The 22,554-nt window shown below is 33.5% G+C and overlaps 2 protein-coding genes across 5 annotated transcripts in view; both read left to right on the forward strand.

Annotated features, from left to right (window-relative positions):
• The window catches only part of LOC111029487 (FERM and PDZ domain-containing protein 4), a 100,071-nt gene extending 97,317 nt beyond the window's left edge, over window positions 1-2,754 (forward strand). For all 3 annotated transcript variants that reach the window (XM_022308500.1, XM_022308501.1, XM_022308502.1), the window contains exon 20: window positions 1,760-2,754. In XM_022308500.1, the coding sequence (XP_022164192.1) occupies window positions 1,760-2,104 (345 nt within the window). In that variant the 3' untranslated portion in view covers window positions 2,105-2,754. The remainder of the gene's footprint in view (window positions 1-1,759) is intronic.
• Window positions 2,755-5,313: 2,559 nt separating this feature from the next.
• Window positions 5,314-17,360, forward strand: LOC111029490 (GATA zinc finger domain-containing protein 10-like). Of its 2 annotated transcripts, none has more exons than XM_022308504.1 (3): window positions 5,314-5,592; window positions 14,501-15,365; window positions 15,543-17,360. In XM_022308504.1, exons 2-3 carry the CDS (start codon window positions 14,557-14,559, stop codon window positions 16,168-16,170), a joined length of 1,437 nt encoding a protein of 478 aa, XP_022164196.1. In that variant the 5' UTR covers window positions 5,314-5,592; window positions 14,501-14,556; the 3' UTR covers window positions 16,171-17,360. The 2 variants fall into 2 exon arrangements, with proteins under 2 accessions (XP_022164196.1, XP_022164195.1); XM_022308503.1 differs by having other exon boundaries at window positions 5,316-5,592; window positions 14,498-15,365.
• The last annotated feature ends 5,194 nt before the right edge of the window (window positions 17,361-22,554 follow it).

The raw sequence follows: 22,554 nt of genomic DNA on the forward strand, positions 1-22,554 counted from the left end.
ACTGTAGGTGCTAAAAAATAGGTAGGTACCACGACGTTGACTAGGTCACTGCGGTTATTGATGTATTGCAATCAACAAAACAATTTTGGTTGTGACTTGAATATTATTTAGCGAATAAAAACAACAACATTTCAAAAAAAAATTTGAATATTTTAGCACCGTAAATATACAGTACTAAATGACGTATTCTGTGTAAATTTCAGAATATGAGGGATCATTTACTTTCGAGATTTTGAAAAGACAACAAAACTCGAATTTATCAAAATAATGTTTTCACGTTGTCCCGTAATTTTTTGATAGTTATTTTGCTACGCATTTATTGATAATATCGAAAAACTACCTCTAAAAACCACTAATTAAGTAACATGTTCTATTGAAAATGGGCGTATACTGCACCCATGTAGGTACTGATTGGAACAAGATTTCTAGTCGAAAAGTTGTTCACAGAAAAAAATTTTGTAAATCTAATTTTGTATCTAGAGCCAAATGTGTCGATTTTGGTTTTCAATAATTTGTATTTCGAGCTGAATGTTAATATTTCTATTAGGTAGATATTCGATTTGTAAATAGTAAGCCGTGTATAATATAGCTATATGCGGGTGTAGTACCTAAACATATTGCATTATTCATATTGCATATTTACATGTAATTGTGTGAGTGGGTGTGTCACCCATCATCACTTTGCGTATACACACCTATTGCAGCTTGATAACATGATTATTACAGGTTATTCTGCTCGAAAGTTCATGCTCGTGACTCACTAGTAATTTTTACATTTTCTAGACAATTATTAAGCCTGCACGTCGCGAAACTTTTAATGTAATAATAAAGTCTCTATTTGTTGTAAAATCAGTCCACCATATCCGATGTAGGGGGGTACTATTATAAATATGGTGTATGATTGGCGTCATTAATGAACGAAAAAGTTATAATTATGACCCAGAGTTACGGGATTATAGGATTCGGGCACTTTTGTTTTCGTGTGAAATATGAACTCGACGAATATTAATTTAATCAGATTTTAGTCGAGTTGACACAGTGTTTGTCTTTTATTTCGGCAAGTCTCGGTGTAGTTACCTGCCGAAACGGCGTAACGATACCTACTGTTTTCGATTTATAATAATAACTTGTATAGTATGATTTTGTCCAATTGTCCCTATAACTCCATTGGAAATCGACGAGCAATTGTTAACTAATTAAATATCTAGGTACACAGTTCACGTTTTAAGACTTTAAGTGAAAACGTTACAACTTATCGAACAAATCTCCGTTTTTTATAGTAGTATTACCCGTAGCTATACGCTATACTGCAGGCACACGAAGTGATCCATCACAATAACACGATAAAATATAGATTAAATTTCAGTCGGTATACAATATATACAATAAACTAGGGGTACAGCACCTACAAAATGTTATATAGACCGTGGTAGGGTATAAATAGTGTATATTATATGTGTCTCTGGATATCTAAAAGCGTTTGTGGACGTTCGCCAAAAGACATTTATCGCGGAAAGCTCTCGAGCAATGGACAGGTGTATTACTGTATTAGCTGCAGGTTAGGTGGCGAGGCATAAGACTTATAGGGTAGGTAATATATATATATACCTATACCTTTTACACGCAATCGGCAAAGTTAGAAGCGGACGGGTGGGCGAGGGTTAGGGCGCGGTCGGGATCTGGGATCTCTTCCCCGGCACAAACTTGTATCACATATGGCATGGAATTAATTTCTTTTTTGCGCGCGGCCCAAATACAGGAAGCCAAGGACATACTGTGCCAAGAAGCCAGGCAGCTGGTGACGTCCTCGAAGATCCTGATCCGGTGCTACATGAACCCGAAGAGTGCCGAGTTCCAGGCGAACCTGTCGCAGTGCGTCACGCAACTGCGCAGGATGACCGTGCTCAGCGGCAACATGACCAGGCACACCTCGTCGCCGCTGCAGACCCGGAACCTCATACTCAAGGTGGCCGACGTTCTGCGCACTTTCCACGGCCTGCTGGTGGACACGGACGTGTGCACGGAAACGCTCACCAGGCACGCCGAGGGGCTGGCCAACGTTCTGGCCAAGCTGTTGCGCAGCCTCCGGGTGTTCTCGCCATGACGTCGAACGTCGGTCGGGGCCGCGGGTCCCGACTAGGTGTCGATGCGACGAGTGTCCACTGCGTCGTTCCGTCGGCGTGAAATCGAGAACCGGAAAACGGAAGAAGAAAATAAATCAGATTGGTTTTTTTTTTAAAAATTTTTTTGTACATAATAGAATTATTATTATTATAGGTAGGTAGGACAAGACTCAAATTTGTTTGTATTTGTTTGTTTTTTTTTTTTTATAATTATTAACGTGTAAGTCGGAGCCAAAAAATCGTTTTAATTACAATATAACATTTGTATAGGTTATGTATTAGGTTGAATAGCAAGATATTATATATTATAATAATATCAGTATAATATAATGATGTTCGTACGTGTGTCAGATCACGAAATTACATGGCCGTTATATTATTGTGTGTAGGTACTATCGTTCGATACGTCCAACAGTATATTATTATAATGTATGTTATCGATTTATGCGCTCAATCCGTTCGTTGGATTTCCAAGACCAAATATAATAATAACTACATTAAAATTTAGGGCATCCAGGTTTGCGGGTACCGTCGGTTCGGGTACGTCGCGCATGCGCTTGAACGACAGGTGTATTAGTCGTACCCGCCGAGAATTATCTTATAGTATCTCTACATGTTTTTATTTTTATTATTATTGTTTTTATTTGTTTTTTTTTTATCAATATCATTATTATTGTAAAATTGTAGCATTAAATCTAGTCAAATTTTAGAAAATAATTCGGTCTGTTCGTTTTTCGAATATACACCTGATACATAATAATATATTATTATATAAAATGATTTGTAAAAAACGTAAATAAGATTGTTTTTTTAAAATTTAAAAAAAATATATCTAGTTTTTATCCCACATTAAGTAAATGGCATGTCAATTAATCAAAATATTTAATATTTTCGCAGTGCACTTAAAACCATACGGAAATAGTTCGATTTCACATGAAAAAAAATTAACGATATATATTATACTATAGTAATAATAATATATAATATGATAATATAGACTTAGAAATATTAATAAAATTAAAAATTAAAATTAATTGGTTTTTTTTCTTTTAATGCTAACGTTGTTAATTTTTCCATTCCATAATTATTATGACTATAATATTTATTTTGTTGTTCATTATTTTAATGCGTTACACAATGTACCATCTCGTACCAATTTTTTAATTGTATATTATGTATAATTTCGGTACGTAGAACATTTTTTTTTTTAACATTGACATAGTGTTTTAACCTTTATCATAATATGTCATGAACTGTATGGATTTGTATTTGTTTACTATTAATATTATTATTTCCAAAAACAAACAATTTTTTTTATGTATTTTCATATTTTACCGGAGAATAAAAAATTGTAAAATGTTTATTAAAAACAGATTTTCCATGAAAAATAATAAAACATAAACTCTGATTATTTTATTTGTCTTTTACAGTATAATATTATAAACCTAATATAATACGAATCATAATGTTTACAAAAGCAGTACACAGGTGACTTGTTAATAATTGAAATACCTATGTCAATAGTGACATAAATTACACATGAACGGATAAAAACGAACTGCATAATTTGTAATAAATTATCTCTGCTCACTCTCGTTTATTTTTGTCTATTCGTATAAAAGTATGACTTTAATGACCACGTGGGTTCACGTCCAATATACCCACCGCGATTATAGTCTGCCGAGTTTGTCTAAATGCAAACATGCAGAAGCGTTTTATTGAAATCGTATAATAATAATGCGAAAAAAGTAAACTGAATTTCGATCACACCGCAAATACGACGATTCGGAGATAATCGAACGTACCACCTGTACACCTACCGCATGATGTAGGTACACTTGTAATGATGGGCAATAATAAAGAAACGGTTTTTTTTTTAAAAATCTCTTCATTGTTATCGATACCAAATGATCGTTTGATTGTATTATATTTTTATTAGATAGCAATAATTTTATCGTAGTATTACAGTAGTAATAGAACCAAAATAATCGATCACGCAAAGACATAATATTTTACACTGGCTTGAAAATCGATAAGAAAACGAGACAATAAATAATGTGCTTACTTACGTCGTATTATAATATTTATTTTAACATAATCATCTAACGTTAAAGCAAAGTGATCCGTGTACACCAGCTATTGTGACTATTATACGACCACCACGAACTTAAGTTGCTAAACAAAAATTTAATTTTACAGACCGCGCGGTGCTAACCAAATAAAAAAAAAAATAAATTATAGTCGTCGTGAGCGAACCGAAACCCCGGAAAAGTTTTCTCAGAGTTAGGCAATTAATGCGTCCACATTATCGTCCATATTTATCGTGTACCTACACATAATATTATGTTGGTCCAAAACGAACCCTTTGGTCATAACTTTTAGGTACCTATCTATATACTATGTGTACGTGTGTGTACGTTTAAATGTTATTCGAGCACCATCTCACGGGCTCTTATTTCGATTTCTCAAAATTCTTTTTATCGCACCTCGTTGTCGTGTCCCAATAGACGTGCGACGGGTCGTATATCTCCAGTAAATAACACAATATTATTATTATATGAAAACTGACAATACTTTGATAACAATATAACAATAATGTATAGGAACACTAAAATAATAATAATATGGTGTCTGCGCCGCATCTGGTGGGAAAAAGCGAGATGAGACTTTTCAGGTCAAAACGGATTTTTCGACGAACCGATTTCCCATACGAAAATTTCCGAACGACGATGGACACTCGCCAATCACCATTGTTTGCCATCGCTGGAAGTCCTGTGCGGTGTCCGGCCAGGCCCGTATCACAAAAAAAAAACCCCCATTGTCTATGTACACGGGTCTAAGCGTGTACATACGAAAGGTATATAATAGTGGATTCTACCTACCTACATATATATTATAAAACCCAAGTACACGGCATATTATGTACCTACCTAGCATATTATATTGTTTGTATGGATTTAATATAATGCGTCTCCGTCACTCCTGCTACGACCAGACCCGTCGTCTATCCCGGAGGATGGTTCGGGGTCGGGGTTTGTTCTGGGACGTGGTAGGGGGTGGTCGGGATTTCGAAACACGTTTCGCTTACCTAGATGTGTATTCATATAATATGTATTATTATACGTCTCATATAATGGCATAATACAGAGATCTCCACCGACGCGACCAATGACCACCACTCCTACAGTTCGCCGCTGGCAACGCCACCGCCGTCCCTTCCACCAACACTCCGCACTACCCCACGTGTCTGTCCGTGATCGACATTATCGGAGGCATATCGGTGGTACACGCTGCACCAGTTGTACCTACTCCAGTGTCCTGTGACGATCGGTTCGACAATTCGACCGGACAGTGCGCGATCTTCGGCCACCCATCCTGCAACCCACTATTCTCGGGCAACGATCAACGAGACAACTGCGTCAACTATATTATAATATTATACTCGACGGAGCCGACTTCGCTTCAACCGGTAAGACTTAAAGTATATATACATTATACATTTTTTTTTAATCTACTCTCAAACCATCTCGCTGTTTTTATTTTACGTATTTTTAATATAATTTAATGTATAGTATTATAATTATTATTAAACTATTCATACCGCGGTTTCACGGCTCCTCGATTTCCTCCGATCCGATCTATATGGATAATATTACATATTATAAAGTATTTAATTAATTAAAATGACGTGCTTCTAAGCCGTAAGTATAAAAGTTCACTCGAAAACGGCCGTTCAAATCACAATATTAGTAAGGATTTATGTTATATTATAAAGCTCGTGCGAGATAAACATTATAATAATATTATAGCGTTCACTATCTATAAATCGTCGAGCACTGTAGTTTCATCAGTGATGGGCAAATAAAAATATTTATGAAAATTATTTATGTAATAAGTATATTTATAATTTAAAATTAATAAATTACATTAGTTAAATCTGTCAATATGGAATATATACATCAACATTAAGATGATGTAGGTACTAAAATTAATACTATTAATATAAACATAAATAGGTACAATTAAACTACGAGAAAAAGTAGGTAGGTAGTGAAGTTAATCATACTCTACGATTACCAAATCATTCGTATAGTTCATGATTAATTTTGTTTAGCTTTATTGTAATGTATATTTTTAGCTAGGTACTTATTGTTAATTTTAAATTATAGATAATATTTATCCTTATACATTTTATTCACCAGTTAATCATATTATATTGTTTTGCTAAACACTGAATTTACAGTGTTTTTGGAGGGTGTCGTATCTAGACAAATTATATTTTAGTAAAAACAGGAAAAAAATGTTTACCCTAGTTATTATTTATAAGTACAAATAAACATTTAAATGCAACCCGAAATATTGTTACGAATATTTATTTTTTTTCTATTGAGTATTTAAGTTTAAACCTTTTATGAATATCCTACCACGGAATTATATTAAACTGCTATAGGTATAGTAATATTATTGATATTATAAACAACCACACCGCACCGCAACAACACTAACTTAAAATCCGCGTTTTTCAACAACAAAATTGTACGTTATACTTATGTATAAAGCATTATGTTATACCGTAGAATCTATACATTCTGAGTCATTTTTTATTGGCTGTAGTTGAATAAAACCACGTACTTTTGAATAACTAATTTGACTAATTTATATTGCGACGGGATGATGCGGAGACTTGAACGTCGAACATAGCTGTGTTGGTATTATAGGCATATATAATTATAGTCCGAAGTTGGAGAACAATTATTTCCAGTGAATTGAAAAATAATATTTTTTCGTATAATATGAATCATTATAATATTATTTATTTATATTTTATTGTACCTACCTTATAACTATATATTTTGAAATGTGTATAATACTAGCAACAAAATATTTCCCCTCCAAATGTTGTAATTATATTTTAGACATTTCTGCACCAGTACTATTATATTATATTATTTTCACTGACATTTCCTTGTAGGACGATGTTGATGTTAAAAGATCTGTGAATGATATTGTTTCTATTTAAAATTTAACTATTCACATATTATCCTCAAACGTCAAGTTGATAAATTATAAATGAATTATAGTTAAGCGGGAAGTAGGTAAATCACTTTACTATTTGTGTTAGATATGAATTCAATGATAAATCATTGCATACGATTATCAGCTCATATTACCAAGTACATTTTATGGCATATTTATATTGCTGTATTAAAGTAATTTTACCGTCAGTAATAAGCTATGTAGATTGTTTTCATTTTTGTCGATACCGTTGCTTTTTAAAATGTCATTGCGCGCGTGTAAAATATAATAATATATATGTTAAATGTTATAAGTTATTTTTGAAATATAACAAAATAAGTAAAAACTAACATGGATACTCTCCGTTTAAATATCAAATGTTGTCCAAATTTTAACTTTGAATGACTGTTCGGGCCGTATGGCGATAATTTTTAATCGAGCGTCGAGTAATTTGAATAAATCATCCTTTTTTAAAACACCAAAAAAAAAAAAAAACAATAATAATTGGTTGTATGCCTTTTTTATTTTGTGTTTTATTTATTTATTTAATATTTTATTGGTCACATTTGTCACATTTTTGAGTTTTGGTGATTGACAACGCATCAGTCACGATTGTCAGTAGACTAAATTTAATAATATAACGACACAGCTCAGAAGCCCGGATCGACCTGCTCGTGCTCTTATCTCTTAACTTGCTACCGATCACCCAAGACCGATAACAATGACTATAAGAAACTATAGTGTTTATATATATTTTAGATTTTCAGTTCGCAATAATAACAACTTGTGAAGGGTATTTTATTAAATGTCCATGCTTATTGAAGTAGCAAATTTTTTAAAATTATATAGATAAAAAAAACTTTAAGAAATCCAAAATGTCAAATTACGACTATAATAATAGTTTTAAAAAAATCTAATCTTTTGAAAATATTACAATCTTTACAAATTGCTAGTATAAACATTTGTAAACATAACAAGTATCGGTGGTTATTCGTTTTTGAATTATAACAAAATAGTTTGATGAAAAAACATTACAAAACATTTTAATTTTAAAAGCTTATAAAAATAACTTTGTGATTATGTACTTTTGATATTTTTTGAACAACTTATATGGGGAACCTTGAATTAAATTTTAACTTTTTTGAAACTGAACACTTTTTATCGGGATTTATAGAATAACAAATAATTATAAACGACAAATAACAAATGTCTAACCTATAGTTTAAAAAAAAAAGTCAAAATATTATGCAAATGACTTTTTGTATAGAAAACGCTAATATAAACATTTGTTAAAAGTAAGTTCTATTGCAGCGGTTCCCAAACTTTTTCCCATCGCGGCACATTATTATTAGTTATTATAAGTCACGGCACACTTTGAATAAATATTATCTACTTATCGAATAATACGTATATAGGTAATGGTGTCGGATATTATTATCGTTAATAGGTAATAATATTATTGTCTCTTGATAGCTGTACTTGTATATATATATCATAGAATTGTACCGTGTACTATACATTTTTGGCCTTTCAATATTAAGTAATAATTCGTTCGGTCATACGAAACAGTTACGTTCAAAAAACACAACGGCCAGCCCAAATTGTATTGAAGCTTTGCGACGTTCGTTTTTGTATTAATTATTAGTTTTATATATTTTAATATTTAAAAAAAAAATCATTTTATGTTTTTTTTATAAAAAAAAGTTCAAGTTGTCGCGGCACACCTTTCAAATTTCACGGCACACTGTTGTGCCGCGGCACACCCTTTGGGAAACACTGTTCTATTGACTTACACCAAAACAGTCAAAATCGACTTTGTCGAATACCTCGCTCAAAAATTCCCCATGTTCCGTAATTTGTTTTCCCGGTTATTTTGAAAAGTACTAGCCTTTTTTTTTACTTTTAACCGTAAAATTACCAACTAAATTTAATTTCCTACCAAAAACAAAACTTTTAAAGTTGAAAATCGAAATATTTCTACTGTCCAAAAAGGTGATGACAGATATATAAAAAAAAAAAAGCACATCATGGTACATTTATCGCTCCTCACAAAATCTATAACATTATGGATATTCGAAATTAAAATAAACTACGATGACATCTTTGGTAGCACCTGTATGACTATATTATCTAACTTTGATGTTCAATAATTTATAAAATTGGTGGGTGAAGGTGTATTTAAAATAAAAACTTTGATTTAGGAGGCAAAAAATGGCAATGGGTGGGGGAAATTAAAAATATTATGTTTGGACTTAGCACGTAGACATATACATAAAATAAACAAAATCTAAAACAACCGACTTGGATGAGAGTGACGTATCATTCACATGACATACGCATATTATAATACGCGTTATTTAAACTTGCTATTATGTATTAAACATTTGTGACCGTTTCCGGGTTGAAAAAAAAGATTTAAAGTCGGATTCTGTCGTCCCGATCGCGGTTAAATATATCGTAAACGTCGCCTCATAAATCTTTTGGGAAATAAAAACAAATTGCCCATCACGTTATATCCGGATTGCAGTATACCACGCGACGGTCGTCGATATATGTGTGCTTATATGTATAAACATAGTATGTTGAGTACAGGGTGATTCTTCAATCACGCTCACCCCCATTTTTCTTTAATAATTGATAATATGTAAGAATTCTGATTTTTTGAATTTTTAAATTCTCTGAAGATCATACTAAAAAAATGTTTGAGAAAATCGTTATTCAAGAGTGTGTGACGATACAAATTTCTGTCCTTCAAATAGGAACCCTTATTTTTACTGTAAATTATTCAAAAGATTATTGTTTTGAAAATGTTGATAGACCTTATTCAAATATCGAACGAGTAGTTTTCTGGGTTATTAGAATGTTTATAATAAGAATAATAAAGTCATTAACAATAGTTTATATAGGTAAAAACATAAAATAGATGTAATAAAGGATCATCTAGTATATATTATACTTGGATCATTTTTACAATTTTTTTATGTTGATAGACTTATATCAGTTACTAAAATGTTAAAATCATTATTACAGCCTCCATATCTTCCAAACCCATTATCATATAAACCTATCATCATTAATAAATGATTCACAAACTATACTGGTTCGAATTTTGATTTTGATATGTCTAAATTTCCAGATAATTATCTAATATCTGCTAATTATTTTATGTCAGGAACGGAGTTTTTATTTGAAAAACAGAAATTTTCATCTCCGCTTGACACGTCATCTTAATAGTTATATATTTTTAATGCATTTTAAAAGACGGTGTTTGAGCGCTGTATTGAAACATTTCAAAAATCATAATTTATTGATGAAGAAAAGTAGGCAATCATACTTGATTATCCACCCTGTATATAGGGACGATGGCACACATATACATAGGCCTATAGCCTATAGCCGAAAGTATAATATGTAAATTATTTATTTGCTGCGAGTTCGATCCAACTGCAGTGACGACGACCCTAAGTTGTTATTTTTCCATCCCGATCGAACACAGTGGTTATTCGATCTTATACGCATACATATTATATTATAATATGATTTGTGTTTTAGCCACTCGAGTGAAAATGGCAACTTATATCGATTCCTTTGTTCTATATGCTCTCGTGTGACCTAGCAGCAGCCATGCCGTCCTAGTCCTCAGATAGGTACTGTGGTTATTGACGAAATGTATTATTGGTACCTATATTCGAGCACGTATTGTTATCACACTGTTTCAATATTGACCTTTGGTCAAAATATTATTTCAAAAAATTTAGTCATTACTCATTGTTATAATAATACTATTTACAAATGAAGATAATAATATTATGTTTATTGCACTAACAAATAACTGATCTACACTCAACTGTTCGTTTAAAAAAACCATTACTTGTTGTATACATTGAGTAATAACATAACATGTCAGTTTTTATCGATGTATGGCACGTGCAGATTCACGAGTCATGGCTAATATTTAATAATTAAATTCGATTATATGCGGGGTAATTAGGTGTCGTTTTTAATCGTCGTGCGACGGTACCGCGTACAGCAGGGTGCAGTTTCCTGGCTGCATGTTATTTCTAACACACTTTTGGACCAATATATTTACAAAAAATATATAAATACTACCTAGCAGTGGCATAATTATTGAGAAGAAATAATTTTACCTTTTGCAAACGTATCAATTAGCCTCTCGCCAACAATCGAAATCTTTAACACGTTCATGGACACCTCACTTTTTTCATTATTCATGTATCGACCTCAGGAAATCAATATTTTATTACTGCTATTATAGTGCTATTTCATTCTGTTTGGAATAATATTATTGTGTGATATTATTACGTGCCCAAATGTATGAGTATACGTAATGGCCAATGGGTCAGTGTTATCTCCAGATTGGTCTAATATCATTAAAAATAGTACTGAATAAGGAGTAATGCCCGATTTCGTCGGTTTTGTAAATTACTGCTGTAGCAATAGTGACCCATTATATCAGAATTGGAAAATTTTGAAATTACTGCTCTTGCATTAACTGAACGCAAACGTGTAAAACAAAAAAAAATATTTTTTTTTTAAATTTTAATTTAAGCTTCTAAATTAAGAAAAAAATGTAATACATTTAAATATCTATATACCAACATATTTTATAAGATAAAAATATTGTTTCTTCAAATTACCTATCGCATAAAAGTAATTATTTTATTTCACGTTTCTCTTGTGATATAATAATATTGCAGACGACAATTGTCAACATTATCTCATTATCAGAGTTGAAAATAATAACAAAATCTATGTTATTTCTTAGATTATTATCACAATATTTTTTCAAACAAGTTGTAGCACCTTTCTTAAGAACTAGTAATATGTGCCGTAGGTAATGGTTATGATTTTAGTAAATATATAGCAATAAATGTTAATAAATTATTTTGCTCTCTTCAGTTTTTTCTCAGTTACGCCACTAGTTAGTATGGTATAGTTACAATAGAAATAAATGCTGTCGACAGCTGTCGGAGACCTAAAGAAAAGCATATACTATAACATATTAATATATTATACATTTATATACATCGTAGCAAGCACAAAAATATTTAATGTGATTAGGAACATAACGTCATAACACCATAATTTGTAGAGGACATTTCGGTAAAAACGTAGAGTACCACGATACCGGGACATTACACTCGTTTTGTCGTCGTTGTATATATACCGAAACCCTTGTACAATATTATTTTACAGACGCAGGGTAGTTGTAGGTACCTACACTTACATAAAATTGTAATCAGATTTTCTGGAGTAAACTCAATATTACGTATTTAGCACCGATCGACCAGAGTAGTGCAGCATAATATACGTGTGCAAACTGCAAATACATACTAACCTGCTATAAATATAGGAGCCGAATTATTATTTATTAAACACAATTATTATTGCTCTAGACAATATCGACGTGGTGGGTAAATGTATACATTTATAAACAGTCTAATATTGGTATATAGTAAACGCGCGGTGAACTCGAGCCCACGTGGTCGTATTTTCCTGTAACGCTTTATAGTAGGTAGCCACCTAGTTTTTTTATCGTTCGACATTTCTGTCTGGTTTTTTCTATTTATTTTTCGTCCACGAGAATTAACTTTGCATCAGATTAAATTCCAGTCCGCATAACGTCAGTCAGTGGCGTATTTGCAAGGGGATCCCGGAATTATTCGTCCCTTTGCCTACTACCCGGCCACCCCACCACCCACAACCCCAGACCACACAAATTTATTACAAAGGAACAACACACGCGTCATAAACTTTTGCTTTTGAATTTACATTTTATAATTAACAATTTTTTAGTTTCCATCATAGTTGTCTGACGATAACTAGATTATCTGATATGTTTTGCACTACAACCAAACCTCGTTTATTACAAGGGATTATTTAAAATGTTAAAAAAAATTTGTTGTCCCAGTAGCGATCATATTTTAAATACCTATAGGTACCTACATTAATATTATGTTTATTAATACTGAAATATTTACTATGTATTACAAAATTATCATAAACAATAATTACATTTTTTTTGTTAAAACACTTATTATTAGCATAGTTTATTATTGTCATAAAATAAGTAATGTAATTGTAATTGATAATAATATGTAGTTGTATTGTAATAATCAGCTACTCTATGCGAAATGATGAGCTTGCGGCTCCTCGCTCATAAAAAAAAAGTTCATCATATAATTATAATGAACGACGCGTTGATCAATTTGCATATTGTCATGCCTATTGAAAAAAATCAAGTTTTCATATTTCGCTAGTTTTCGAATAAATATGAAAGCTACTTTATATACTAAACGTAGTGTATAATATAGTTGTAGTGTTATAACCTTTAAAATAATTAAGGTATAGATTCGAAACAAATAGGATCGAATCACGTTTGAATTTTGGCAAAATAGGTGACCCAGAAAAAAACCAAAAATATATGTCGAAATCGAGGTCGACGGCTGTAATCCGCGGCGGCGACGCGTACTCAGGCCGTCCGTCAGGGAGTTATTGACACACAAGTAGAGGACCACACACAGACCGCGATGACCGTCGTCCCATTGGTCACACGCCCCCTCTCTCAAAGGGTTCACTCTCCAATCGGAATTGATTATTCGCCGAAAAGCCGCACACGACCGTGGTTGCCCCAAGGTCGTAGTATTTTTGTCAAATCGTCGGTGGTGCGTAAATATTAACACATTTCGTCCGTGCCACATGGCCGCTGCAGACGATCGACTTCATATATGTCTACGAAAAAATTGAATATAAAATATTTATTTAGGCATTTAATAACTTAAAATCGACCACCCAGTTCAATACAGGAGTGCGATCATGTATATAAATCAAAAAAGTCTTTTCGTTGTTGTATTGAAATCGATTTGAAAAATACGTTAGATATATGCGTGCGGTGTATAGTTATCGAGTTTTCACATTTTACAAATTATATTCTTTTGAATTGTATTATAGTCATGAACTGGATGGTCAATATTAATATACATGCTATATGTGCATGACCACTGACGGTGGATTTCACTATTCTGAAGCGTATTATTTGATAACTGTTTAATGAATCAAATAGGAGGTTAATGTCTCGTGCAAATGCAGATAGCATATTTTAAGAGTCTTCTTTGAAAATGAATAGTTATACGATTATTCATACATTGTATTGTTTGTAATATTTTATTTATTTATTTTTTTTTTCACTGTACTTAAGTTACCATTACTTTGTGAAAGGGGCTCAAGTCCGTATAATTCGTAAATAAATAAATAACGAATGACGATAATTTATGACCAACTCACGGGTGGCACATTTTTTAGGTTCTTTTATTAAAACGTCCGTTTTATTTGTATAGCAGCAGGTCATACAACAACCACTCGAACATCATCATTTGACTTTTGGACGACGAAAGCCATGAGCGTGCCAATGGAATTGGACGAATCCGCGGCGGAAGCGGTACCGCTGGACTTGACCGTGAAAAAAGAGAACAGCGTCTCGGAGGCAGAGGCGGGACGCGATGGACCGGAAAAATTGACGGAGGACGCGCCGCCACAGTCGAACGCTCAGAACGGCGGTAAATCGACGCCGCTGGACTTGAGCGCCGGAAGAGCGTTGCCGTTGCAGCCGCCGCCGCAACCTCAACGTGCCACCGTGGTGGTGCTGTCGCCTAAGGTGCAGGTCAAATCGTCACCGCCGCCGTCACCGCCGCCGTCGAAGCCGCAGCCGCAATGCAAGGCCTACTGGGCGCCGGACTCGTCGTCGTCCATGATGGCCGCGGAACACTTGGCGCCACTGCACGGAATGTACGCCGACGCGGCCGCTTACCGGCACATGATCTCGTCCGCGGCTGTCCCCGAATACAACCCGTTCCTGCCTGTTCTTCCGACGTCCGCGGCCACTCAGTTTCACCATCACAGCCACATCCAACATCAGCAGCAGCATCTGCACCTCCAGCAGCAGCATCAGCTCCATCTTCAGCAGCAGCTCCAGTTGCAGCTTCAAATGCAGCAACAGCAACAACACCACCAGGAACAGCAGCAGAAGCTCCACAAGCAAAAGCTCCAGCTGCAGGCCGCGTACGGCGCTCTCCCGTTGGACCCCTCGTTGATGTTGTCCGGCAGCCCAGGGTACGCGGCAACGTTGTCGCCGTCCTCGTCCGAGTCCAACCACTTCCCGTTCGGCGGATTCGACTGCAGCTATTCCAAGTCAGCCTACGGTTTCGGGTACGACAATCATTAACGACACTTAACCATAATATCATAATATTTGCATTGGCTTATATGCCTTGGGGCATAAATCTTCCCAACCGCGAGAATATATTTTTATCATTTTATTTTTCCGTTTGTTTATGTTCAACAATATAATACTCAAATTAATTGTACATGTTTTGTTTTGTGCAGAAACAGTTATCCTTACTATGACAGGATGCTAGACGGCAGAGTGACCGGTGGGGCGTATGGAGGCGTAGACATTAGCGCCGACCGATCTGATTGTCCGTCGCCCGAGTCGACAACCACGTGCACTACGACTACTGACGACCCTCACCACTTCCATCAGCTACACCGCCAGCAGCAACAGCACCGGGAACTAGACCGAGAGCACCGTCACCGCATCAATGCGTGCGCAATGGACGACATGGACGTCGTGGATCCGGAGGAAGTGGCTGCCATATACAGACAATCGGACTTCTTGTCGTTCCGTCACCGGTACATGGAGAGCTTGGGGCCGCCGAGGAACTTTGAGAAAATGAGACGGTCCGGGAACAACAACAACAACAACAACAACAACAGCAACAGCAACGATGACGACCATCGCCGGCTGGCGCACGAGCAGCAACAGCAGTACGACCAGACGTACGTCATGAAGCGGCAGAAGAACAACGAGGCAGCCAAACGGTCGCGGGACGCCAAGCGGCAGAAGTACATCGAGAACCAAATCAGCGTCATGTACCTGACCAAGAAGGTGAGTGAGATGAAGGACATCAAGAGAAGGCTGCTAAAGGCCAACAGTAATATACTCGCTGAGTAGGCACTAAAAGCTGACATGTGTACATAAAATATTGTATTATTATTATTATAAATGTAAGCTCTGCAGTGCTATCTAGCTGTATGCTTTCGACGACGACGGATGCGACTTTTGTGTTTTCCAGGATCAATTTTCAAACCATATATTTCGTATTAACTGTTTACCTTAAATTGTCTATAAGCAAATAGTATTTTCACTGTAACGCTCTTCTGGGTCGCAGTTTCGGGTAAGAAAAATAAAACCATGAATAGCCGAAGATTCAAATTTAATTATATTCAATGAATTTGACAATACCAAGAAAACTTAGGTCAACATTCGTTCTCAAAATATAGTTAAACTTTTCTCGTAACATCAAAAATAACACACAGTAACATTGTATTTTTTAGCATTGACAATAATTCAACAATATATGTAAAGTTATTGATATTTATTAATTTTAAATTATAGCTAAAATTTGTATAAATTCGTATCCAAGTATCAGTTATTTGGAATTTTTTTTGCCTACCACTAATTTGAAGATCGTCGGAGATCGTAAAATATGCTTTTATAAAGGGGAAGAGAATTTTTTTCTATCACAAAAAAACTATTTACTGCTGATTTTACATGTCCATTTGGATAAGTCTGCCGACTTAAACTATTATGTATACAGCTTCACGGACGTTAATGAAACGTATAAAAGCTTAAGCGAGTGTAAGATACCTATCAATTTGTGTGTATGTTAGTGTGTTTTTAGTTCTTACGACAATATTGCGTGGTACCTATCCACCGCCTTTTCACTATGAAAATTTAAACTTACTTTAAACTTAAGCCACGATATTTCCAATCGAAAACTTTTATTCCGTTCGAAAATACCGAAGTTGACTGAATGACTCCGCGACTCCAGAGGTGTGAGAAAATAAAATAATTGTATATTAATGGATAATAATATGTTGTGATTTGTGTTAACTCATTCATAGCAGCCGGGTTGTCAAAACATCAGTCTCGCGGTCGTAATGTCTTGAAACAATTTTACTGTGCCAAGTGATACAGGTATAATATATAGCGAAATAATAAATGTTCTAAATATATTACCATAATAATATATACATGAGATGTTGAGACTGATGTTTTGTCACAATATGTGGACGTATTTTATTTTCAATTTTTTTTCGCCATCTAGATTTAAAAAAGAACTGTCACTTGTTTGTAATTGATTATTACTATTTTTGATATATTTTATTTATCCATACTTGTACACCGAACATTTTGCAATTGTATATTTTTTTAGATTTAAGTACAAATTTAGTCTAAGGACTTAGTTTATATTATATACTACAACATAAACATTAATTTTATAAATTTGATATTTTTATATACTATACATAAACTTATTGGGTAGTTACTATACTTTGTGTATATTATAATTCAGGTTACTGAGAACCTTTTGAATTTTGTATTCGTAAATATTATGTATTGTTTTCAGACGCCAATAATTTCTATTTAATACATTTCTATTTTGTTCGTATAATGTGTTGTCTGCTCCATAGATAATGTATACAATTGTATACTCCTGCAGTGTTCCTTTACAACGAAGACCATTTCTACGCCTTTTGTGTGGAAGTTGGAAGGGTATTTTTAAGACTGCTCGTTTCACCAATATGTGTATAGATAATGCAGTCAATATATTATTATGTTGCTGTAGAGTTGTTAACGTCCTAAGTTTTTGTTCAATTGTGTCTATTCGATTTGCGAGGTATCTAAGACGTGAGAGTGATGAATGTGCTCTTGACGACTTGACCACGTCCGCGACTTGAATTGAGGTAGGTACGACACTACAACCTATATATACATAGATAGTATAATAGTGCGCATTATAATAATAACAATAATAATAATACGATGGGCCGTTTAACAGACCTATTCTCTAATAACGACGACGACACCATTATACGCCATTATATTATATCCGTTATTACCATATCCGGTGCTAAAATACAACGTGCAAACAGAATTATATTAAACACACACGTCTTAATGCTCCAAATCCCTGAATAGCGTTTCACACGATTCACGAGCACACTTCTGCAGACTGTCGACCGAGTCATTTTGTGTCATTATCTGTATTGTCGCGTGTATACAAAATAAAGAGAAAAAAGAAATTAATTCCTACCGAAATCGAAAGCATGGGAACGGACGTGGCGTTTGCCTATAAATTGGAAATTAAAACCGACAATTATTATTTCGTAAGCTATACCTACCACCAATATTGTTGTTATACAAACTATATTATGTACCATATGTGTACCTCTATACCAAGTTCCTGCGGCATCATATAATATCCCATAATGGACATTTTTGCACAGTGCTGTTATATATGTAATCCTTAATGTTGGGATGTACTGTACTTTTAGCACACTCGAAATAGATACAATATAATATGCTCGTACCCATATTGTAGGTACTAATAATATTCGTTAACGATGGCCATTTTTAAAAAAAAAAACCTATTTAGACCATTACTATAATATGGGATACTTTTATTACCACAGTTTCCGGTGGTAACATTTTGCACGATCAGGAGTGATAATACCTACCATAATATTATAGTATGAATATACAATACACATGCGTATACAATGTACATGTATGTACAATACGATAAATGGCTGCACGCTGAGTGGTTTACCCTGACTTTCGACATAATTAAACAAATCGTTTGTAAACTCGTTTAATTATAATCATATTGGATAAAATTAGGCGTCATTATGTATATGTCTATAATATATTTTCATGTTATTAAAATTTACGATATCCGTTCCTTTTTATTATAAATACTTATGATACAACTGGCAGGTAAGCATAATCTATACATGTGATAAGTAGGATATAATAAGGCTCGGAAGTAATATAGGAGCTATAAAATGCAAGATATACACGAAAAATCTATAAAATATGTATGAAAAAAATTTTAAATAAACTAAAAAAAAAAATGCTTAAAATATATACTGCAAAAGTGGTTGGCATTTTGAAATCCCTTATTGAACTAAAAAAATATCAAAGATATTTAGAAATTAAATGCTCGCCCTAGTTTTTAAAAATCAGAAATAGTGATCTAAAATAAAAAAAAATATTATATGCGATCGTCTTAAATGTTGGTAACTGTGGGTTAGGTTATCAAAATGAGCAACTCAAATCAATATTAAGAAATATTCAGCGGAACGTCATTAGTCATTGGTAACCGCAGTGTACGGTGGGTAAGTTATTATTATTAGTTAATGGATGTGTTAAATTTATATGAATAATTATTATTCGCCCCCCTTAGCTACCATCACCCCTCTCCTGCATACTTTGAACTATATATTATATTATATTATTCTGCCGGGTACCTTTGCAGTATCTATATCTAGTATGCACATAAATGATATTTACGTTGCGGAATAATTTTCGAAATCCCTCTCCGGGATGTATTATAATACATAATATAATAATATGTACCTATACCATTCCCTCCCCACAACTAGACAATGGTACAGTCGACTACACAGTACCTACACATACACACACACAGCAAGATAACAATAATACAATATATTATTTCATACATTTATATTGAAGTAGGTAGTCGGTCAAGTGCGCTAAAAGCGGCAAATATTTTTCGGGACGGGTCTTTACTCTTTTGTGTGTGCGAGGACGCGAAGATTGATCTCGCCACCACTCGAAACGGTTCGATCCCCGTCGACACGCATTATCGTACGTGTACATCAAGAATATGAGTCGTGAATATATTCGTGTGTGTGTGTGTGTGTGTGTGTGTGCGTGTGTGTGTGTGTGTGTGTGTGTGTGTGTGTGTGTGTGTGTGTGTGTGTGTGTGTGAGTGTGACGAAGGGTGCAGGAGAGCAGTCGTCGTTCGTCGAAATTTTGAGTTTCGGCGACTACGAAGACGACGACAATGACCGCGATGACTGTTAAAAACGTACACATTGTATATAATTTATATACGAACATAATGCGACCTGGTGCAAAATTATGATGGTTATCATCGCGGTCTTTTTGAGGGAATTCCGCGTTTTCGGGACCCAGAGGTTTTGATTTGTCCCGAGGGGGTGGAAGGCTTTATAATAATAGATGTATACATAGGTAAAGAACCAACATCGAACATGTTATATTTATATTATTTGTATCGGGTATGTTATACTTACGTGGGTACTTTCGACATTTTGACTTTGCAGTCTGTTCGTCGTGCAATAATATAAATTGTTCGTTACACGATTATATTATTAGATTTTGACGCAGTTTTATCGACTAGGAGCGACTATGATAATATTATTATAAGCGCATTCCTAGCTGCGTCCTGCCAAATCGAATCACAATAATAAAATTACATTATAGCTGCAGCAATACAAACTGCAACGCGCAGTGTAAATAATATAGTACAATTAAATATGTGTCACGACGCAGTAAATATTAATTTTGTAGATATTTGAAATAATTGCACGACCAAACGCGTATTCATATATGTTATACGTAATATTTACAAATATAAATATATCATCGTAGTATTATCACGGTTTAGCGGATATGAAAAGTCACTGGTTTAAACCAAATGATTTGTGTACATCGTTTGGAATTAAATTGTAAACGCGTATAATATTATGTATAATATATTATTATAATCATGTCCATACACGGCTATTAGCAAACTGTAAACCGTACGGGTTGATCGAATCAATTATTATTATAATTTTTTTCATTTTCGAGTAAACGACCGTTAAACTGTTTATTACGAGCAAATACTTCCCATCCCCGTATGCAAATAATAAATATTATTATGACCGTTGACTCGTTGTGAATTTGTGATCACACATTACAATTTGCAATATATTATGCACATGTCGATCTGCCTATAATATAGTAGGCTTCGAATGAACCTCATCATCGAGACTGGTCTCTGCTATAATTATATAACAGCATTATTAGACTTCCCCCAACGGACGTGTCAAATTTGAATTTGATGATAGACCATTGAATATACGAAAAACGATTACCTATGTATGAAAACGATGGGTCAGCCACTATTTCAAATATACTTAATAATTTTTTTTTTTTTTTAAAATTCCATCAGTTATTAAATTGTCTATTATTAATATTATGACAAGTTAAACTAATTTTTACCAAAAACATCGTATACTCGTATTTATAAATATAATAGATATTATAATAATTAACCATATAAAAGTATTATTATTTATTTCATATATTATTGCAGTTTACTTATAAGTTAATGCCGACGTTTAATATAATGGCGTGAATAGTTTTCACGTTTAATAGCTTAAACTAATCTAAATATTTGAAAATTCCATCGTGTATCGTAGAATGATAATTACATCAATAGTGGAATGTTACAAGATTTTACAATTAATGCGATAAATCATAAATATTATTTAAATCTCAATCAAATAACGAAAATTGTTATTTTTTTGTTCAAATATTCGATTTTTTCAAAACAGTTAATACTTGAATAAAATGCATAAGGTTGTGTGTTCTTTGTCTGCAACTAAAGCTATTACTTTGTATATCTTCGTTGTTTTTTTTTTTTTTGGTTTCTGTAAGAACAACTTATGAGTTGGTATCATCTACCTAGTATGTATAACATTTTTAAAGTTTTTGATTTAGAAAAAATATAGCTGTATACAGAAAAAAAAGTTGAAAAATCAATACAATCAGGGTGTAAACAGCTCAAAAAAAAAACAAAATATTTTTTAATTAATTCATAATATCTAGAAAACACTCATCTACAAATTACAAATATTTGATGAACATTTCTAGATTTACGAATGTTTATTTTTGAATTACACCAAAAACCAAAATCGACAGTCAGAAACAGGTTTTAGGTTCATTTTTTTCTAGTTTTTTCCCTATTAATTTGTTAAGTGCTATGAATATTTTACTTTCGACCTTCCGAAGTGAAAACTGGATCAAATTGTTTTCCTAACCAGAAACAACCCTCAAAGTTTAAAATTTAAATTTTTTATTGCTTCTAAAGGTGACGTCAGCTATACACAAAAAAAATATTACACTTAGTAAAATCAATTCAACCGTGGTGCGCTTAAAATATACTTATAGATGTAATCTAATAAACGCAATGTCAGTATAAAACTAAACAATTCACACTTGAACCTTTAAATTGAATCACGGAAAAATACCCAGAAAAAAATTTAAAAATAAATGTGAACACATGTATAGTGTATACTCTACTCCTAATTAGTAATTACTATATGCCGTATACCAATAAGAAAATATAATATATATTATGATGAAAATAATGTCATCAATTATTATCGTGTGTGATATTTGTATAAACATTGTGTGTAAAATAGTATATACCTAAGATGTTATATACTTATACAC

The sequence above is a fragment of the Myzus persicae genome, unplaced genomic scaffold, assembly GCF_001856785.1.
Source record: "Myzus persicae strain clone G006 unplaced genomic scaffold, MPER_G0061.0, whole genome shotgun sequence".
Taxonomy (NCBI): domain Eukaryota; kingdom Metazoa; phylum Arthropoda; class Insecta; order Hemiptera; family Aphididae; genus Myzus; species Myzus persicae.

Bases quoted from the DNA above. Each gene is read 5' to 3' on its own strand.
- LOC111029490 (XM_022308504.1), top strand. From the start codon at position 14,557: ATGAGCGTGCCAATGGAATTGGACGAATCCGCGGCGGAAGCGGTACCG. The intron at 15,366-15,542 runs GTACGACAATCA...TGTTTTGTGCAG, and splicing joins AAGTCAGCCTACGGTTTCGG to AAACAGTTATCCTTACTATG.